This window comes from Bactrocera neohumeralis, chromosome 2 (assembly GCF_024586455.1).
Source record: "Bactrocera neohumeralis isolate Rockhampton chromosome 2, APGP_CSIRO_Bneo_wtdbg2-racon-allhic-juicebox.fasta_v2, whole genome shotgun sequence".
NCBI classification, from domain to species: Eukaryota; Metazoa; Arthropoda; class Insecta; order Diptera; family Tephritidae; genus Bactrocera; species Bactrocera neohumeralis.
This window is the reverse complement of record NC_065919.1, coordinates 78,919,383-78,940,947: the sequence shown is the minus strand read 5'-3', so window position 1 is coordinate 78,940,947 and position 21,565 is coordinate 78,919,383. Positions and strand designations below refer to the sequence as shown.

Below are 21,565 nucleotides of genomic sequence, written 5' to 3'. Positions count from 1 at the left end.
CACGCAGCTGTGTCCAAAAGTGTTCTTGGCGTCCACTGCTACCTTTGAAATGAACGCACAGCGGCATAAACGCACACACAAACATGAATGCATGCACACACCACAAGCTTCAAGGCAGCAAGGCGTCAAAGAAGAAAAGGCAAAGAAAAACTCTGACAAAAAAATAAGAAATAAATTGAAACGAAAATAATAAAATAAGCGAAATGCATGGGAAAGTGTTAAAATAAGAGCAGAGCGCAGAATTACATGTGAGGTCAGCTGGTTAAGAATGTGCAAATGAAATGTCATTTGTCAACTGTCAAAATAAAGGCAAGCAGCAGCAAACGCAAGTCGCTGAGGAAGGTGGGGTAGTTGGCGCTACAAGCGCTTAGGGGCCAAGCGACTCTTAAGGGAACGACTCAAGTGGAATAATAATTTCAGCATTCATAAGATGATGTTGTACTGACACACTTTGCCACGAATGTGGGCATTTGTGTGTGTGAGTGTGTATATTATATAATTTTGCTATTACAATAACAAATTCGTATAGAAACTTAGTAGCTGCCATGCATGTATACTCAAAATGTTATAACTCGCCAAGCAGCACTGATATAACAAAATTATTCAACGTGTGTGTGTGTTTGTTTCATACATAGGTATATATGTAGTAGTAGTGGTAGTTGCTAAAACAAATGAATACGTCGAGTCTGGCATTTCATCTTGCTGATGATTTGCGAAATAAGTAGCTGATGATTGTTTGCCTCAGCCACATCTTCTTCGCTGCTTCTTCCTCGCTTTAGTGTCTTCGACCCTCACACAAATCTTTACTGCATCTTTTTCTTACAGTTATGCTTCACTCTACCCTTCTGTGCTGGGCTTTGACTTATGCTTTCTTCTGTCTTGAGTTACACCCACACTTAAGTGGCTCAAAATATTACAACTTTCCTATCATTTCGCGGCAAGTTGTATACTCCTTCGTGCGCCCCTGTTACCGTTATACATTTGGCAAACTGCTTTAATTTTCCATGTGACGTCAAAAATTATTTTACCACTCAAACCAACGGTAATAAATCAACGCCAACTTTGAAAGCGTAAAACAAAAGTGAAATCGTTATAACATAAAGCACACACACACATATACGCCAACACACTCATACATAGATAGATAGTGTAGTTGCATGCATTGCTTTGTATGTGTGTATGTGTCGGACTTTGTGTGCGCGCGCTTATATTCGCTTTGGGAGTAAAACATGGCATTGAAGCGGTTGGAGCGCCGTTGATCCCTTTGCTGGCGCAAGCAACTGTGACTTTGCCGCGATAAAGGCACGCACCATCTTCCATGCACCATTATACATATGTTGATATGTATGTGACTTGTATGCCATATACATATGTATGTGTTATATGTACATTTTAGTCGCTCGCTACTATTTTATAGCGCTCATCATTAGACTTGATGTTGTTAAATCACAAAAAGATTGTCTCTTAAGTTGGATAAAAGCAATGAATGACTGCTTCTCTGTAAGCTTGAGAGTGTTGGATTGTCGTGTGTGTGTGTGCATGTATTTTGAGGCATTATAGATTAGACTGCGGCAAAATTACAGCGAAAATATTGGCTCTTCCGCTCTTTGACCCGGTTTTTTGGTGGTTAAGTTTTTAATATCTTTTATAAGTGTATAAATTAACTCACTCAAAATGTAATGGTACACAAATTTTTTAGCAATGTAGTTCCTTTCTCTAACTCTGATTATTAATCGTCATCGTATAATTTTCACTATTGCGTAGTAAAAAATCTTCTATATTGTAATTAATAAAGTGATAATCTTGTTCTCATTTCTCTTTTTACGATTTACTCAAAATGTTTTACCCATGTAACAAACGGTCGTAATGTCCGATAGTTAGGATAAAATCTTAATTGAATTTTTTTATATTTTGTTGGCCCGAATAATCATTAAAATATGAAAAAAATTATTACACGAAAGTGAGCGAACATGCCAAACAATAATATTCACTTTTAAATATTATTCTATATAAATTTGTGTGACATGATATACCGGTATTCACTCACTTTAATGACAATATAGAGTAGATCGTGCCACGCTCATAGTCACCTAACTCGTCCTCACATACTCTAACCTTATGGTTGAATACGGGGTTTATATCATTTTGGATAAGAAATCAATATTATTTGGTATATTACATATTTAGTATTAATATATGAGAGTTGAGAGGTTTCTACGCCAGTAAAGAAGAATAAGATATGAGAGGTGCCCATTTTGAAGAGATATTTAGAGCCAGTAATGCGGTACGCTTCCTCTGAGCAAAGACTAAATACTTTAAAATGGTTATGAAACTTGTAAAATGCCCTATGCAGCCCATCTCCTATAAAAAAGGACGATATTCTCTTTTCAAAGATTGACTCGTATAGAAAACAATGCCGAAAATAATAAATTAAAATCATACTGATCAGTCCTTTAGTGTCTCAGTGTCTGAAACTTTACCACGCACTTTTCTCTTAAAGAATCTGCTCAGTTGTCAGAACCACAGATATCGAATTACTGTAGCATATAGCTGCAATACAAACTGAGTAGTCGGAACAAGTGCTTGTGTGGAAAGCTTTTACATTTGACGAGATATCTGTACTAAATTTGAGTTATTGTCTAAGACAATGGTGTAGTCTCTGAAGTAGTTGTGCAGATCGGATCATACACACTGATTGTTTAAAATAAAGTTCTGTAAGGAATATTTTCTCTTATTATTCAGAACAACATAAGTTAAAATTTTTTAATTATTGTTGAAAATACGTAAATGTTTTCTGTTTGTACTTTTGCATTCCAGATTCCTGAAACCAAGCGTTCAGTATTGGATAATATTCGACCGAACAGACCATTTCCAGCATGTATATGAAAATCGTGGAGCATCGATTCGGCGCCGTTCGCAGCAAATCGGACTGACGTATAGAACGACTAGGCGCATTTTACGTCGAGATCTTAAATTAAAAACGTATAAATGCAGCTTGTGCAAGAATTGAAACGCTCGATGTTCCCAAGCGACATCGCTTCGCTCTATGGGCCCTTGAAAAGTTCAAAGAACATCCAATGTTTTCGATCCAAAGTTTGTTCAGCGATGAGGCCAATATCTAGCTCAATGGGTATGTAAACAAGGAAAATTTCCACATTTGGGACGAAAAAAAAGATGAAGAGATTCAAAAGCTTCCATTTCCTCCAGAAAAACAACAATTTGGTGTGACCCGATGATTTCACAGGCCCAAATATCTTCAAAAATTATACAGCTGTGAACTTAACCGTCAATGGTGATCGTTATAGCACAAAGATAACCAACTATTTAATGCCTGAAATTGACGGCGCCACTTCCCACACAACGCATCAATCACTAGATTTATTGAGAGTACACTTCGACAAGCAGATAATTTCACGTTTTGAGCCGGTCGATTGGTAACCAATATGGTGTGATATCACACCGTTAGACTTTTTCCTGTGGGGGATTTTTAAAATCTAAAGTCTTTGCGGACAATCCCGCTTCGATACCCGCCTTGGACAAAAACATCACGCAAACGTAGCCGCAACAATATTTGAAAGAGATAAATTTCCAAAATAAATTCGAAAGAATGTCATTTCAAGTGAAAATAAACAGTTCCTATTAAGTTTAAAGTTAAAAGGTTCCCGAACCAGGTAAAAACATGGTTTCTTATCCAAAATTGTACATTTTTGATAAGTAAAATCTCAAAAAAGGAATCTAAAAAGTTACAAAATTTTAACAGTTATAAACAAAGTTCATTTGAAGACGTCCCTCATAAGAAGCATTGACCAATTTGTGGGTTTATAGAGATTACAGAATAATCCAAGGTGAAATAACTTACAAATCAATAAATTTTCAAGCGAATAATATTTCATGGATCATTTTGTAGTACTTCTCTCGACTGGCAATGCAAAAATATTGTTTTTCACTTTATTGAAGTTAGCAAGTTTGACCATAATTCCTTTATTATTATCACCATATTTTATTTATTGCTTTTTATATTCTTTTGCCACAGACTGCGTTCTTAATCACACTAACCTAATTTTAATGCAGCTGTTTGAGCTCTAAACTCTTCAAGTTATTTGCGCGTGAGTTAATTCACCTGTATCGATTCGCTTTCATCTGTTTGATTAACTGATTCGCATTTAAATCACATTAGTGGCGTATATTAAATTAAAAACGCCATGGACGACTGAGTGCGCTAATAGCGCTGAAATGTGCAATTAATGAGCTTAGGACGCTGCATTCTTCACTCTAGATAAAATTAATTAATTATATGCGCTGTAATGAACACGAAACCACACACATACAAGCACTGGAAAAGTGTGTGTGTCCAGGCGTGTACAAGGTGGAGTAGTGTCATTGAGTGGCAATTGAGGAGAGCCACTAGTGCGCAACCAGTGGCAGTGAGAACTTAATTTCAATTGCCTTTTTTGTACCCTCTATTAAGTTTGACTAACTTTTACCGAGAAATTTTAAGGCATTTTGGATTTGGGCACATTTAGACTAAAAATGTTTATCTACATCTTTATTTTCACATAGTCATATGCAACTAATTAGCAAATGTTTACACTACACTGATTAAAGACAAGCGCCCAGCAGCTTATATAATTATATAAGTATATTTATATAAGCAGATACATATGTTATATAAGTAAATATATACACAACAGTAAAAGCGAAGTCTCGCAAATAAAGGAAAACTTAATCTCTAAAGTGTCTGTTCAATTCACCAACTTGAAGTTTAAGGCAAATGAAGAGTGGAAGAACGTAAGAGAGAGGAACGGAAAAGCAAATCCTTTCATCCTCCACAAAAGTTCTCTCTCACTTTTCGCCTTAATTATGCCATAAGCATATTTTAATCGCATTCAATTATGTAAGTTCGCTTTTTATTGTCTTCATTGCTTTAATTAGCAGCACGAGGCAACTACTCGCCCACACACAGCCGCAAGCGCTATTTTATAATTGTATGTGTGTGTGTATTTGCCCGCATCTTTGCCTCATCATCACAATTTGCCATCATTAAATACACATATTCGCTCTTCTACTCAGTTAATCTCGCTCGTTGACTCACCCTCTCACTCACTCGCTTTTGCGTTTATCACATATTGTTGGGTCACGTGTTTGCTTGTGTGTCAATTGAAACGTAATATTTCCGTGAAAATTGGAGTCCGCCGTGTATGCTCATTGTAAATGTGCTTTTGTGGTCTCTGACGGACATTATTAGATTAGTAGTTAGGTAAATTACTTCGTATACAAAATAGGTTATAGGTTATGATGTTTTAGAAGGGAGAAAATCTTGGTTTTGTAAAGCAGGTATTTTTAAATCTTTTTTGGAGCCCTAACATGATAATATAATAACACCTTAAATTGATCCTGAAATTCATCATATAGTGTCGACGTTAAAAACTCTACATATTTTTGTTAGTAAGATAACTAGTTTCTCAATATTACGATATATATGTATATATATAAAAGTTTGGCATGATGATAGTTATTGCTCATTATGATGGTTTTTAGATTGTCTATGAATTGCGGTTTCCAAACCACCACTTACCGGTATATTGTTGAGCGTAAATTGTAGGTCGGCGCGTGGTCTCGAGGGTGGTGTACTGCAGTTGGCGCGCAAGATGTCGCCTGGTTCATAACGCGCGTGTTCGGTAAAGAGTTGCGGACGCTTCTCGGGAAATTCTACAAATACACGAACAAAGAAAATTTTAATAAAATTACTGAATGACAAATATCGACGGATATCGAAATAATAATAACGACATTCCCTTATCCGCTGTAAGGGCATCCAAATATCATAATATGTATATAATTTCGTGTGCTGAATTGAATGGCTGTAGTTTCGGCCTTAAATTATTGTTATTATTGGACACATGCCACTAATCTGAACATAAAACAGTGGAATGCTACTGGGTACATAGATGATATTGATATCATAAGTCTTAACAACAGAGCAGAGAAACCTTTTCCAGCCTCGCAAAAGAGCGAAGAGAGGTTGGCCCTGTGGTCAACGAGAACAAGACAAAATAACTGGAAGCCACATACAAAGATTCCTCGCAACTTGAATGAGATCTTAGGAACTGTATTACGTCACTACTACTACATTTGTACTATACAATTGAAAAAGTTAAGGATTTTGCATGTATATCTCGGAGCCAGCATAGTTTCCACCAAATAATTTGAGCTTGGAGATCAAGCGCAGACCTCTCTCTCGGCGAACAAAAATTACGCTCCATAAGTTTCTCAATATTCCGATACTATTACTCGTATATGGCGTAGAAACATGGGCGATAACGCACTGAGATGAGTAGGTACTTAGGGCATTCGAGAGAACTGTTCTTCGCAAGATCTTTGGAGCCATGCGCGTGAGCTATGAATCTTGAAGATGTGGAAAGCATGAAGAGTATAAGCTCTACGGGGACGTGGATATACTTAGTTAAGCGCATAAAAATTTAATGAATGCGCTGGTTAAGTCATGTCGTTCGCTTGGAAGATGAAGCTCCAATGAAAGGCTCTTTCCACTCGACGACGAATAATGTCATGAAAAAATGAAAACATTCCATAATAAGTGCGCTTAATGTATTTGGTTTCCAATAAATTCGCGGATACCTTGAAAACTTACAGTAGTGTGGAGTCTATGCAATGACGAAACTAGTATTTTAGTGCCACAGAGGATTCTGTAAATATTGTGTAGACATCGAAATTTGCTTCAGGCGAGTCGTCCAACCATCTCTGTTAATGTCGAAAACATAGAGAAAACAGAGGTCCTCAGCACCTCTTATCGATCCCTTCAACACATTTTGGTTAATGTTATCTGCATGAAACATGTCAATGTTAGATTCGTTCTGAAAGGCCTGAATGAGGTGTCACATTCGAGCATGATTGTAAACTGACCTTTTGGCCAAGCACGAAACGAGTCTCATCACTCAGTCACCGCCGTATTCGCCAGCTTTAGTTCCCTGAATTTTTTTTTGTTTTCAAAACTTAAATATTCGCTTCAGACAATGCACCATTAGTCCAGCGTAGACTTACAACAAGTGTATTGGAAATTAAATAAATCGTTGTCATTCTTTGTATTTATTCAAAAAGAGTATACTATATTTGGAAGCCGAGATGTGTATTAAAATGCACAAAAAATTCTTTGTTTTGTCAGTCCGGGTAGAATTTGAAGGTATATTCCAGGGTCAGCAGACATAATCCGTTGTTAATATTGGCCATGAGTCAACAAACTTTATAGGCTGCTTATTGTCAGAGTGAAGGAAGAAGGTTGAGCGCTTAAATAACACTTGGAGGATAGGTTGAAAATTGGAGATTTGAGAATCTGCGAGAGTTTAGTAGAGAATAATAGCGGTAAAAGCTGAAGGGACTTACGTTCAGAAAGTATTTTTTAATATTATTTTTTAATTTTTTCTTTATCGCTATTTTATCTTTACAATTAAGTTGGGATTCGTAAGCTGACATCTTCAAAGCCGTGTATCGAAATCTATTGACCGTATGATTCTGGAAATTTGTCATCGAAGCACTCCAAAGGCCTTCACATCTAAAATTAGTTCATATTTAAATTTCTTGTCGCCCATTTTTCCGAGATAAAATGAAAAATATTTAAATGTTGAAGGCAGCTATCAATAAAGATGATCCTCACAAATGTACTTCTGTTCAACTAAGTTCATAAATTCAATTGCATCGCAATATCCATACGACAGTTTGTGTAATAAATAAGAATGAAGAATCTGTGAAATAAATATTTCTAGATTCACACGCACATCTACACTCGCACACATACATATAATATATGTATATAAGCAAGGGCAGCATACGTGTATACTCGTACGTTTTAAGTATTCTTTAGGTGTTTAACCATGAATATTTACCTTTCGTACGCATACATACATATTACTTACTTACATACCTATGTATATGATAAATATTATACATATATACATATAATACTTCCATTTATGTACTATGTATATATGTGTATGTGTATGGCATCTTTGGTATATTTGTATACCGCACAGTGCCAGCTTCAAGTAGTTACTTGCTGTCATGTCAAACGAATGTAAATGAAACAAAAATATTTGTTAACTAAACACACAAATAAATACAACCAATCACACACATACATACACATATATTCAAATACCGTACAGCTGTGTCTCGGATATTGGAAATGCTTTTTTGTTTGCTTAATTGTTTGGCTTGTCAAGCCGGCGTTGAAGTGTGAATATTTGCAAAACACACACAAACACACATACGTTACATACACGCAAATATCAATATGCCGTTATTTATAGTCAACGTTTGTAGTATTTGCCGACTTAGTCTGTTTGGTTGAAATGTGTGAAGATGCAGCAACGAAAAATAATTATTGCTTCGTTGGAATGAAAGTGAGGCATAGTAAACGAAATTAATGGAAATGCGAGAATAGAAGCAAAAATTAAAGTTGTGGGCATTATGAAGCAACAAATATATACATAGAAATACATGCATTAGATGACTAGTTGAGTTCATGCTCTTCTGTTATGCTCTGTCATTCGCACGCGCTACTGAGTGCGCGTAAATGTATGTACATTAGGGTGATTCAAAAATTTTTATTTTTTTTTTTTCAATTGGTACTCACAAAAATAGGTTCCTAGACACCTCTAAGAAAGCCTCTCCAAATATGAGTTTTTAATTGTAACGGGAAGGTCCTCCGCCTAACGGTTTTCTATTTTTTTCTTATTATCAGATAGAAAAATGTATATCTCGCTTCCAACTACTTGAAAAAATATCTTGTTAATTAGGTTTTGTAGGAAATTGAATGCTCTAAAATATGGTCTCTTATGATTTTTTCGTAAACCCAACCGTTTAAAAGATATTAACGGTTGAAATTTGACTATTTTTGGAAAAATTCTTTATTTCTTATTAATTTTGTAATTCAATGAAAAAAAATTATTATCGTCGCATCCGCAGCATCAAAGCGAAGTTCTTCAACATATCGCTAATTTGCGCCCACGCCCCGACAGAGGAGAAGAACGATATGACCAAAGATGCCTTCCAAGAGCGCTTGGAGTGCACCTATCAGAGCTGCCCCCGCCTCGATATCAAAATCGCGCTTGGCGACTTAACGCCAGTATGGGCAAAGAAGGTATCATTGGCACTAATGTCGGTAAATTCAGCCTTCACTACGAAACATCCGCAAATGGATCGAGGGTGATCGACTTCGCCGGGGCCCGAAATGCGGTTATCTCTAGTACTAAATTCCAGCATAAAAAAATTCATCACGCCACCTGACTCTCTCCGGATCGAAAAACCACCAACCATATCGATCATGTTGTGATAGACGGAAGATAGGTATCCAGTGTTTTAGATGTGCGTGCACTCCGAGGTCCTAACATCGATTCGGACCACTACCTTGTTGCAGCCAAGATTCGCATCCACCTCTGAGCTGAGAAGCTGCAATCACAGCAGACAGCCGAACGATTTACTACTCGGCTTGCACTCCTGCTCTCTGAGAGCACTCGTCAACAACTCGGTATAAGGGAACTGTGGGACGGCTTTTCAAATTCCTTACGTACAGCTGCAACCGAAGACATTGGTTTTCGGAAAGAGCAAAAGAACAGCTGGTACGACGAGGAGTGCCGTGTCGCAGCGGAGAGAAAAGAGGCTGCCTACCTCGCAACGTTACGATCGACCACTACACGTGCGGGATGGGATAGATACCGAGAGTTGAAGAGGGAAGCGAGACGCTTTTGCAGACAGAAAAAGAAAGAGGCCGAAATGCGTGAGTACGAAGAGCTTGATAAGCTGGCCGACAGGGGTAATGCTCAAAAATTCTACGAAAAATTGCGGTGGCTTACAGATAGCTTCAAGACCGGAGCATACTCTTGTAGAATACCCAAAGGTGATCTAGTCACCGATGCCCAGAGCATATGGAGGGAACACTTCTCCAGTCTGCTGAATGGCAGTGAATGCACAACGCCAGGAGAAGGCGAACCCGATTCCCCAATCGATGACGATGGAGCAGACATTCCACTACACGACCATGAAGAAGTTCGAAAAGCAATTGCCCGCCTCAAGAACAACAAAGCGGCAGGGGCCGACGGATTTCCGGCCGAGCTATTCAAACACGGCGGCGAAGAACTGATATGGAGCATGCATCAGCTTCTTTGTAAAATATGGTCGGACGAAAGCATGCCCAACGATTGGAATTTAAGTGTGCTATGCCCAATCCATAAAAAAGGAGACCCCACAATCTGCGCCAACTACCGTGGGATTAGCCTCCTCAACATCGCATATAAGGTTCTATCGAGCGTATTGTGTGAAAGATTAAAGCCCACCGTCAACAAACTGATTGGACCTTATCAGTGTGGCTTTAGACCTGGAAAATCAACAACCGACCAGATATTCACCATGCGCCAAATCTTGGAAAAGACCCGTGAAAGGAGAATCGACACACACCACCTCTTCGTCGATTTCAAAGCTGCTTTCGACAGCACGAAAAGGAGCTGCCTTTATGCCGCGATGTCTGAATTTGGTATCCCCGCAAAACTAATACGGCTGTGTAAGCTGACGTTGAGCAACACCAAAAGCTCCGTCAGAATCGGGAAGGACCCCTCCGAGCCGTTCGATACCAAGCGAGGTTTCAGACAAAGCGATTCCCTATCGTGCGACTTTTCAACCTGCTTTTGGAGAAAATAGTTCGAGCCGCAGAACTAAATAGAGAAGGTACCATCTTCTATAAGAGTGTACAGCTGCTGGCGTATGCCGATGATATTGATATCATTGGCCTTAACACCCGCTCCGTTAGTTCTGCTTTCTCCAGGCTGGACAAGGAAGCAAAAGAAATAGGTCTGACAGTGAACGAGGGCAAGACGAAATATCTCCTTTCATCAAATAAACAGTCGTCGCGCTCGCGACTTGGCACTCACGTCACTGTTGACAGTCATAACTTGAAGTTGTAGATAATTTCGTCTATCTTGGAACCAGCGTAAACACCACCAACAATGTTAGCCTAGAAATCCACGCAGAATAACTCTTGCCAGCAGGTGTTACTTCGGACTGAGTAGGCAATTGAGAAACAAAGTCTTCTCTCGACAAACAAAAACCAAACTCTATAAGTCACTCATAATTCCCGTCCTGCTATATGGTGCAGAGTCTTGAACGATGTAAACAACGGATGAGTCGACGTACCGCATTCGATAGAACGATGACGAAATTGACATAGTTCAGCGAATTAAAAGACAGCGGCTACGCTGGCTAGGTCATGTTGCCCGAAAGGACGAAAACACGCCAGCTATGCAAGTATTCGACGCAGTACCCGCGGGAAGAAGCAGAGAAAGAGGAAGACCTCCGCTCCGTTGGAAGACCAAGTGGAGAAGGACCTGGCTTCGCTTGAAATATCCAATTGGCGCCACGTAGCGAAAAGAGGAAACGACGGGCGCGCTGTTGTTAACTCGGCTATAATCGCGTAAGCGGTGTCTACGCCAATTAAGAAGAAAAAGAAGATAGGTGTTGTTTTTTAATTTCGGAAACCCTTATTGCCTTTGGAAATATTGATAACACAACTCTTTTCTTTTAGTCATAGTACATATGTTGTTAATATGTATAATATGTACGCGTCACCTCTCTTTTTAGTGAAACTTTAAGAATACTGGGTGGACTCCATTTCCTCCAAATTTTTTCTTATTAATATTTAAGTTTATCATTTTTCTCAAAAACTTGAAGTTTCTTAAAACTGTATTAAATTCCAACTCGCCTTATACATTTTCAACACATCAAGAAAGATGCTTTGCGATTCCCTTTAGTTGACAATGGACGGCAGAATACTAAACAAACACGAGAAAGGGAAATGCATAACAATTATGGCACTTGAACTGGGGCGCTGTACATCACATTTCGGATGGCATGCAACGCTGATACCGCCGCAAAGCAGTGACAGCGCAGACAACGAACGCTTTAGCGAGCAACATTCAACACAAACACCGACGCATTCGCGACAACAACGCAGCAATCAAGCAGGCGGACAGACAGTCAGACAACCAGATAGATGGATAGACAGCGTGGCTCATATATAGACAATATAACCGTTAGAGAGCGGCAGTTGACATGCTTAAGTGGCATACAACACTCTTCGCAGCTGCCAACATAACCGCCATCAGCCACCAGCCACCAGCCACCACTCATCAACCATAGCCGCGATTGTCATTGGCGCAGTGAATGTGTGATTGCATGTATAGATGTGTGTAAGACGCTTGTGTGCTTACATGTATGTATGTATGTGTGTGCGTGTTTGAATGAGCGAGCAGAGGGCGCCATCATCGTCATCGTTATCATCGTTAGCGGCGTACGTTGACGCACTTCAACACTCCACAATTGTTAGATAAAAACAGAAACAAGAAAAACATAAAAACCTAAACAAAAGCAACAACAACAACAACAACTACGAAATATGAAGGGGAAACAAAACAAGCGCAAATACTTGCTTGTACTTTTGATCTTGTTTGGTTGCCATTATATTTGCCATGCTGTGTTGTTGTTGCGTTTGTGGTTGTTGCATTCGCATTCACATTCATTTGCGCACATTTGTGTTGTCTTTTGTGTTTTTGTTGCTACACATAGTCACAGTGCCGCGCGCTAGTATGTTACGTAGTCATTGCGAGCCCGTGTGAACAAAAATGTCAGCACTGAAAAGCAACAACGCCAACAACAACAACACCGGTAACAAAAGAAGTCGAGTATAAATAAAAGCAGAAAGCAGCTAGCGTTGCAGCGAGTGGCACACAAAACCGACTGTGACATGAAGTATGTAGAGCGAAGTAAAATGAAATGAAGTGGCTCGACGTGGCGGATGAGTGACATTTGCATTCTGAATTAGTACATAACAGTACATGTTGTCGGTAAGCGTGCTCATGCTTGCTAACAACACACAAACGCACACAGCGCTTATATATACACATATATATATGTATATATGTAATGTGTAATGGCAAAGCTAATGAAGAAATGAAAATATTGCGACAAACATGACTTCGGGTAAATGCCAGTGGCTGACTTCATAAATTGCTTTGGTATGGTTTGAAGTGGAGTTTCGGAAAATTCCTTAAGTCAAAACAATGTCGAAGTATATAAACATATATCTTTTTTATCTCTTTTCGAAAGAAGTTTCTTTGCACATTTCTTTAAAATCTGATTTAATTTCAATGAATTCATTTTATGGAAATTGTTAGATCGCCTTATTTTTAAATAATTGTGTTTAATATTTTGGCGAAAATCTAAAACCACTTTCTAATCACTTATTTTAGCATCCAATAAACCATCAGAGAGTAGAGAAGGCAACAAATATTACATATTCTGACTTCTTTAAGAAATCTCAAATCTTGACTTGATAATATTGGGTACTCGTTTCGTATTTCTAGTCAAACTTCAGCATTTTTTTTTTTATATTCAGAATGAACTTTAAAGAAACTGATATATACCATTCTGGTCACCACTTTTTGCTATTTTTCCACTACAGACATTAAAAGTAGTGTAAAACTTTTCTGGTTTCTCGACGAAAAACTGCGGGCTTCTCTTGAAGCCAACTTTACTCCATTAAATGACCGAAACAAATGGTAATCCTACGGTGCAAAGTCAGGGCTATATGGTGGATGCATCAAAACTTTTCAGCCAAGCTCTCCCAGTTTTTGTCGAGTAATCAAAGATGTGTGTGGTCTAGCGTTGTCCTGATGGAAGTCGAAGCCGTTTCTTTTGATTTGTTCTGGACGTTTTTTTTCGATTCTTGCTTCAATCTCATCAGTGGTTGACAGTAAAATGTAGAATCAATCGTTCGACCAGGCTGAAGCAGCTTATAGTTGATAATTCCTCTCCAATCCCATCAAACACTCAGCATAACCTTTCGAGGCGTCAATCTTGGCTTTGCGATCATTTGTTGAGCTTCACAGACAATTCATGTGGTACCCAAACATCGAGCTTCTTTTTCTAGCCAGTCTCTTTTAAATGGTTCAAAACTGTTTGATGGTGAACATTATGTTTCATAGCGATATCTTGGCTGCTTATGTGACGGTCTGTGTCAATATTTTCCATAATTTCATCGACTTTTTCAACAATAAGTCAACCAGAGCGATGTGCAGCTTTCATATCTACATTTCCAGAATGGAAGCGAGCAAACCATTGTTGTGCTACACGAACTGATACAGCATCGCCTCCGCAAACTTTAAAATTTAAAATATAGCGAACTATATTATTTTCACTCATTTTTGAAGAGCTGTAACTTTTTTTAAACTTCCCCCAATTCAATTTCTAATTGGTGAAATGAAGCTAAAGGTCTCTCCTTTTCAACACTATATGGTATGACTTAATATGATTGGTAGCACTGGAGATATACGACTGCAACGACATCTATTGGCAAAATACGATAAGACTTTTTCTACTACGCAATATTTTATTAGCCCACAAATATTCTCCATTCCACAAACAAATTATAGCTACAACTGGACACTTAATATTTTATTTCCATACTAATTGAAGATGCACCGGTGCGTATGAGTAACATATTCTTGGAGGTTTCTTATTACCTACTTATTAAGCATACATACATATGTATATCTTAAGTAACCGTAAATATTTCCGCGCTCAAGCTGAATACTGAGCTGAAACGCATAAAGACGAAACACACACATAGATACACTTACAAATAGAAAAACATCTACACCCACAAATACACAGAAAAACTGCCTGCATCTTTAAGCACTTTACTGTCTAACTGTCTGTCCGTCTGTCTGTCTACCTGACCGCCCGGCTGTTTGTTCCTTTGTGTGATGGAGAGTGTGCGAAAATAAAAGCCTGCAAGGCAATAAACTTTGTGCAGCCATGCAGTAAGTTAGTTGCCCCCGAACGCTCAGAGCACTTTGCATTTGGCCGCCACCAATGTTCGCTTTGTTGGTCGCTTTCTTAAGGCGAATTTTTTCGTCTGCATTGCTGATGGATGTACTCTGTGTTGCACACACAGACACCGGCTTCTAAAGTCTGCACCAGCATTACAGGTGGCGCTTTGACGTTGTTTTAGCAGAACTTAAACATTTTTTGCTGCTTTATTACCTACACTGTGTGCTGTATGTTTTTTTACTCATCTTCTCCTTTTCTTTGCTGCTCTTTCTTTCCGTTTGTGGCTGCATGCAGCGGTAGATGAGCGTTTTTACATCCTTCAAGCCGCTTGTTAGAGGGAGTAGCCTTTTTCTTCAACTGCAACTTGTCGCTTTGCGGTCTTTGTGTGTGCGTGTGTCAGTCTCTAGAGTATGCCAGTGTAAATATCTGCTAGCGTGTACTTTACTCATATTATCAGCTTTGTCATTACAAATATAACTGGGCGTTTGAGCGACAAAGCTGCAAAAACTTGCCGATGGAAGGGAGCAGGCATTTGAGTGACTAGAGCTGGAATTGCAAAAGCTTAAATTTCATTAAAAATTACATAATTTTATCGCTCTTCAACAAAAACATTAAAGTTATTCCAACATAAATAAAATATTATCAAAACTAAAAGTCTCTAAGCATATTCTCCTCAAATTTCCTACCAAAAATAGAGCTAAACTTTTATTAATTTTTCATCAAATGAAAACTACCTTAACGTTCACCATAGTCTTAAATTGATCCTACACCGTAACACCTTCCAAAAATTTCCGGTGTTTCCTTGAATTTCGCAATTATTGCACAACTCATTATCTCTGCAACTTTATCTTCAGTTATTTACTTACGACGCTTAAAAGCGAATTGAATTTTTCAATTATGAATGCACATAATTAGCCAAAAGTTTTTCGCAAAACGCCAAACTTTTGACAGTTGAGCGTTAAAATGTGGTCGCAGCCGAAATAGTAAGTCCAAGGAGCCAAATATCAACTGGAATGAGAACAAAGTGAAGGAGAATAGTGAACTTACCCACAACTTGTACTTGCGCATAGGCGGTGGCGGTGGAGAAGAGTGGTGCATCGGCCGTGACTTCGCAGGAAAAGTTGCCGGATAAAGTGAATTTCACGTCGCGTATAACAACTTGTGTGGCATTGGAGATAACTTCCTGCAATGGATAAGGAAAACAATAAATTGAAATTAGTAGATCACCTTGACGGTATTTAAACGATAAATAAGCTGTTGAATGGAAACGTGTGGTACTGAATAATCATTTGATATGAAAACTTGTGAGGAAGAAAATCTTGCTTACAATTTGGCAAACTTAGCGAAGTCGCACACCTTTGTAGTGTGAGATCGTAGGATTATCGAAAGGTTTGAAGGGAATATTCTTTTTTATTTTAAGGCATACATGGCTCAAAAATGTTGATTAGAATTTAAGTAAACCCATTTGCTAATATAAAAGCATCAGTTAAGGTTTTAATTTTTATTATGACCAATAATTTATACAACTAACTAAAACAGAATGCATTTTTGTAGATATATTAAACAAAGGTATTATTTAAGTTGAAATAAAAATAAACTTCTGGAATAATCACTTACAGAAAAAGTTAGTAAAGGCACACACCCTCTTATCGGCAACAATATAATTCAGTCTACTTCATGTTCGTTGATCAGAAAGTGAATTGGAAATTGTTGTGATGGCTAACTGACTGAACAAGGTCGAAAACCGCATGAAAAGTAAAAGAGCTCATAACCATAAAATGGTCAATAAATATTTCTACAATATCAGACTATATGAATTTAGAATATCCTGTAATAACTTAGAGTAAAAATTGCTCTTTCACAGATTGAAAAAGTAAAACTCACAAACTGGTTTAAAATTTGATATAAATTTGGTTCCCTAAATTTCCTGTATTAAGTTTTTTCAACGCTTTACCTTCAAATGTATAGTAAAAAACGCTCAAAAACATAGTCTACATTTAGGCGGGCTTAGCCAAGTCACCTACCATTTCTTAATACTTATTGCAATAATATTCATACTTACATCCACCTTAATGCCCGGGTATTGGAAGTGTTTCACATTTGGAAATTCACCCGGCGTGTAACGGTAGAACTCATAATTGCCACGATAGTATTTGATCGAATAAAGTGGCGCACCTTCTAGCGAATACTGACAGCGCAAAATGACCGACTGACCACGACGCACCGCTGGTGGCTCAATATATAAGCTGACGTTGCTGAGAGCGGCCTGAGCGTAATCTGCAAAAAGAGTAGGACCAAGGAAAAGCGAATGTTATATTGAGAGTAAGTATAAATAGAATAAATGTAATAATTTCAGAGAGAATATATTTCATGGAATCTAAAACAAATTTCGTTACTTATTTTCATTACATTTAAAATATTTTTTTTTTTTTTATTTTCATTACATTTAAATAATTTTTTTTAAATTTATTTTTAAAGTTTGTTTAACTGGAACCCAATACTGAGTTGCTTAGACATTGTTGTAACATGTAGCCTACATTTGGGCGTTAAAAAAAACATTGATTCGATTTCTGTGTTGGTAAATGTTGAATTTGTTAAAGCTGCACATAAAGCATCGCTAAAGCTGCGCGCCAATTTTACATGCAAACGCGTAAATTAAAAAAAAAATCTGATATTGAAAATCCAACGGTATTAAGCTAAAAGTTAGCTCGCATGCCAAACGCAATTTCGAGATTTATTTGAACGCCCACCGGATATCAAATTCGGTTATATGCATACGCTTTTTACATTGTGTCACAAAAAAAAGAAAATTACTCAGACCCACACATACAAACAACTATATAGAAATGTATGTGCCATACAGTCATCGATCAGCCATCAGTTTTGCTTTAAGCCAATACCAACGAAGTGTCGAGATTGCCAGCACCGCCAAAAAGCGCCAAAAACACATTGTCCCATCTGTAGTATGTTCGACTTTTCATATATTTCCCACTCTTCTATTTTCACCAACACACTTTTCCTATTATATTTTATCACTATTGGAACGCAGCTCTGTCAGGCAGGCGTTGCGGCGCGCCTTCCTCGTGTACGGACGTGTTTTAAAGCGAAACACATAAATCAATTAAAACTAAAATGTCACACCATTTTGAAAGTTTTCCGGTCCCTGATTTTCAGCCAATTTCAACGCGCCTGTGTGTGCACGTTTTTGGAGTCTGAGTCCGACGCGTTTGCATTTGCCTAAAGGTCGTTTGTTGTGCTTAGTGCCACTTCGCCTAGCGCGCCGAGTATCCATAACAAGTCGTGTTGTGTTGTTCAGCGCCAAAGAAAAATGATAAAAAATGGAAATATTGGTGAAATTTTAAATCGCCTTTCCGCTGCCATCACTTTTTTCAAATTATTTTGGTTTGCTTTTGGCTTTGTCAGGCGCACAACAAAATCAGCAAACGGAACTAAAACAAACTTTAAGCCTCGACTGTTGAACAGTTTTATCGTATATATATATATATGTATATATGACGCCTAAAAATGGTGTTGTGTTTTGCGTCTGACAATTCAGATTCTGGTTAGTCAGTATTTCTGTGTATGTATTTGTGTGAAAGCTCATACATTCATTCATTTGTACTTTCGGTGTTGTCTAATGGCCTGTGCGGCTGCCGGGTTATGTGTGGTAAATGACAAATAGCTTGTCAATAGCGTATTTCCTGCTGAAATTTTGTGGTGTTCTTGTTATGGAGAAATATAGGTAACGCATTTTAAAGGCAGAACAGCCTTTATTTGCTTTAAAGTGCTTTAAATTTTTTTATAAAACTATGGAGCAGAAAAAATCATAAAAAATTTTGATATAGTTAAGCGAATAAGGAACCAGCGACTATGCTAGCTTTGTCATGTCGTCCGAATGAAAACACTCCAGCTCTGTATGTACTCAACGCAGTACCTGCTGGGGGAAGCAGAAGAATAGAAAGACTTCAACTCCATTGGAGAGATCAGGTGGAGAAGGACCTGGCTGCAGGTGGAATCCCAAAGAGCGCCAAGCAGAAAAAAACTGGCGCGCTGTTTTAAACAATTGTTTTACGGTTTTTTTTTTATAGTCATTTTAGAACAGCTCATCGCAGTTCAAATGACGTGAATCAGTTATAACTCTGCGAGACCCAACCGGGTGTACTCCGGTGGACGCCGTGTCCGATGGCAATTCCACTTTGCCTCCTTGAGCTCGCCTTTTCCGGATTGGTAACGTAGCGAACACTTTTCGCTCAAGAAGATGTTTTCGGGAACTGGCGGTGACTGACCCTGAACAGGACGGTGGAGAATAACAGGTGAGCTCTACAGACTTGAGGAATCAATAAAAATCTAAGAGTCTGGGTCTATACTCATAACTATAAAATCGCCTTCTGAATATCTACTACAGACTTGTCCTCAATTCCGTGTTCTGTTTGGCCAACATTGTCAGTATCGACTCCGTGGATGTAACAGCAACCCTATCTCCAACAAAGTTATGGGTTTTCAGGAGTCTATAGACCTTCTCGTCAAGCACGAAGCAACGTCTGGAGTTATCACATACCCAGCTTCTGTAGACCCTCCATCATGGAGCGGATGGACAATGTCTTCCATGTAGTTAATGGCCAACCGGAATACTTTTCTTTCGAAGTGAGCCATGTCGTTTTCAAACACCGAGCTGTTCGAGGTCCATTAAGTCGATAAATAGGCGGGTTGTCTTCGCATATGACCTCATTTTCTCCTCAATCTCGGCACTGGTGATTTTATTCCCTGAAATTGATGGTCCATTACTGTGTAAGAAAGGCAATGCTTCGCTCTTTTTAAGTTTTTGGTAACCTCAGTTGTTTAGAGTCAATTTCCTGATTGCTGTTTATTGCAGTGGGTGGATTTTGGACACTTATTTAAGTAAGTTATAAGATATGCATGAAGTACATATATATGTATTGAGTATATATATATTAGGATGCTTCAAAAATTTTTTTTGAATCTTTTTTCAACTCTTACCCCATCAAATGTTGGTGATTGACAAACTAAAAATCCTTCCTCAAGCCAGGCGCTGTAGCTTAACTCTAAGGGGTCGCTATTTTTTTTAGGTTCCCATACATTTAACATAGGAAATTTCGTTTTTTCATTCAAACTAAAATTTCACCAACTAATTTTCATCTCTCAAAAATAACCATCACATACTCAGAAAGTTCACTTTTCAAACTTTAAAATTTTCTGCGACATTCAAATAAATTTTTTTTTTAAGCACCCTAGTATATATGCTACCTTTCTAAGCAAACACAAAAGCTATGAAATTCCAAAAAACACTGCCTATAATTAGGCCAATTGCTAATTTTATTGCGCTTGGACTATAAATATTTATGACGGTTAGTCATTGTGCTCAAGGTTCATGGAGTAGCTTCAGCATATTGTTTATTCAGTGACTATTTACTTTTATATTTAAATTTTTTTCTATCCAATTTCAAATAAAAGAAGTATATATATATTAAACCACTTTGTTTTATTTTACTGTAATTTTTTTACCTGAAACTCATCACCTCTTTGAAACCCAGCCAAGTTTGATGAACAATCACGCTTCGTGCTATAAATTTGCTTCACTTAATAAAATTTCATTGCGCTCCAAGTAGTCGAAAACGATTTCTCATTTTCCAGCTGAAGCTTTTAAGTATTACGACCACCCGTTTGCCGGCTAGATTTTACGCATTTAACGCTGCTGCCGGCGCTGTCGGCACTAAATGAACATTCATTTAAGCGATTTTTTTCACTTTGTCTACCAAAGCATTTTTATTTGCTTCCTTTCGACAGAACTGTATACATTTTTTGTTGCTGGAGCTTTCACGGCATACTTTTGTTTTTGCCGAACGCTTTGTTTTTATATGCGTTGGCAATCACGATAAGAGCATTAACCTCAAACGGATATGGTGGCACACACATAAACTCAAGAGCTTGACTATACAAGTTTATATATATATGCATGTATGTGCAGATATAAGAGCTTAGCGTGACTGAGAGTGGGTTTGGCGGCGACCTGGCAGCTATCAGCCATCAGCTATCAGCTATCAGAAGTTGAAAGACAATACACTTATGATGACTTGCCTTACACACGCACCCATTTTCCTTAGCGTCTGTGAGTATGGATATGGGTCTGGGTGTGGATGTGTGAATATGTATGTGTGTGTGCGTGAACTTCAGCGCCATCAAAAATCACCATCCACATCAACGTCAACGTCAACATTAACGAGAATGTGTCAAAGACAGGCCATAAGGAGCCGCAGACAGGAAAGCAGGCAAACGGGATCGAACGCACACTACCACCGCGCCGGCAGGGGGGCAATGGCGGCAGGTAAGCCAACTGACTGCCTGACTGACTTAAAGTGCGGCTCAGCAGACAGTAGGCTGTGACTGAGTGCTGGCGTTGATGACTGCTTGGTATATGTAATATCCGGTTGACTGTAAAAAATAGCACACAAACACACACACAGAGCAACATAGGTACACATGCACATATGCGCATACATATATGCTTTGTGGCTGTCAAGTCTCGGTTGAGCAACGCCATTGAGCGTGAAGCATGAGTTAAGGGGTATTGATTGCTGATACAACAGCAGCCTAGTATTGATTGCTGCACTCATTCATATGTAGGTGTGTGTGTGAGTCTCAATTGCGTGCTCTT

The 21,565-nt window shown here is 38.4% G+C and overlaps 1 protein-coding gene across 1 annotated transcript in view; it reads right to left on the bottom strand.

The window, feature by feature from the left end:
* LOC126751405 (uncharacterized) overlaps positions 1-21,565 on the bottom strand; it is a 222,691-nt gene that overhangs the window by 53,041 nt on the left and 148,085 nt on the right. Inside the window, exons 3-5 of the mRNA XM_050461652.1 lie at positions 16,955-17,169; positions 15,940-16,075; positions 5,576-5,709 (exon numbers count right to left, since the gene is read on the bottom strand). Coding sequence (XP_050317609.1) covers positions 5,576-5,709; positions 15,940-16,075; positions 16,955-17,169 — 485 coding nt within the window. The remainder of the gene's footprint in view (positions 1-5,575; positions 5,710-15,939; positions 16,076-16,954; positions 17,170-21,565) is intronic.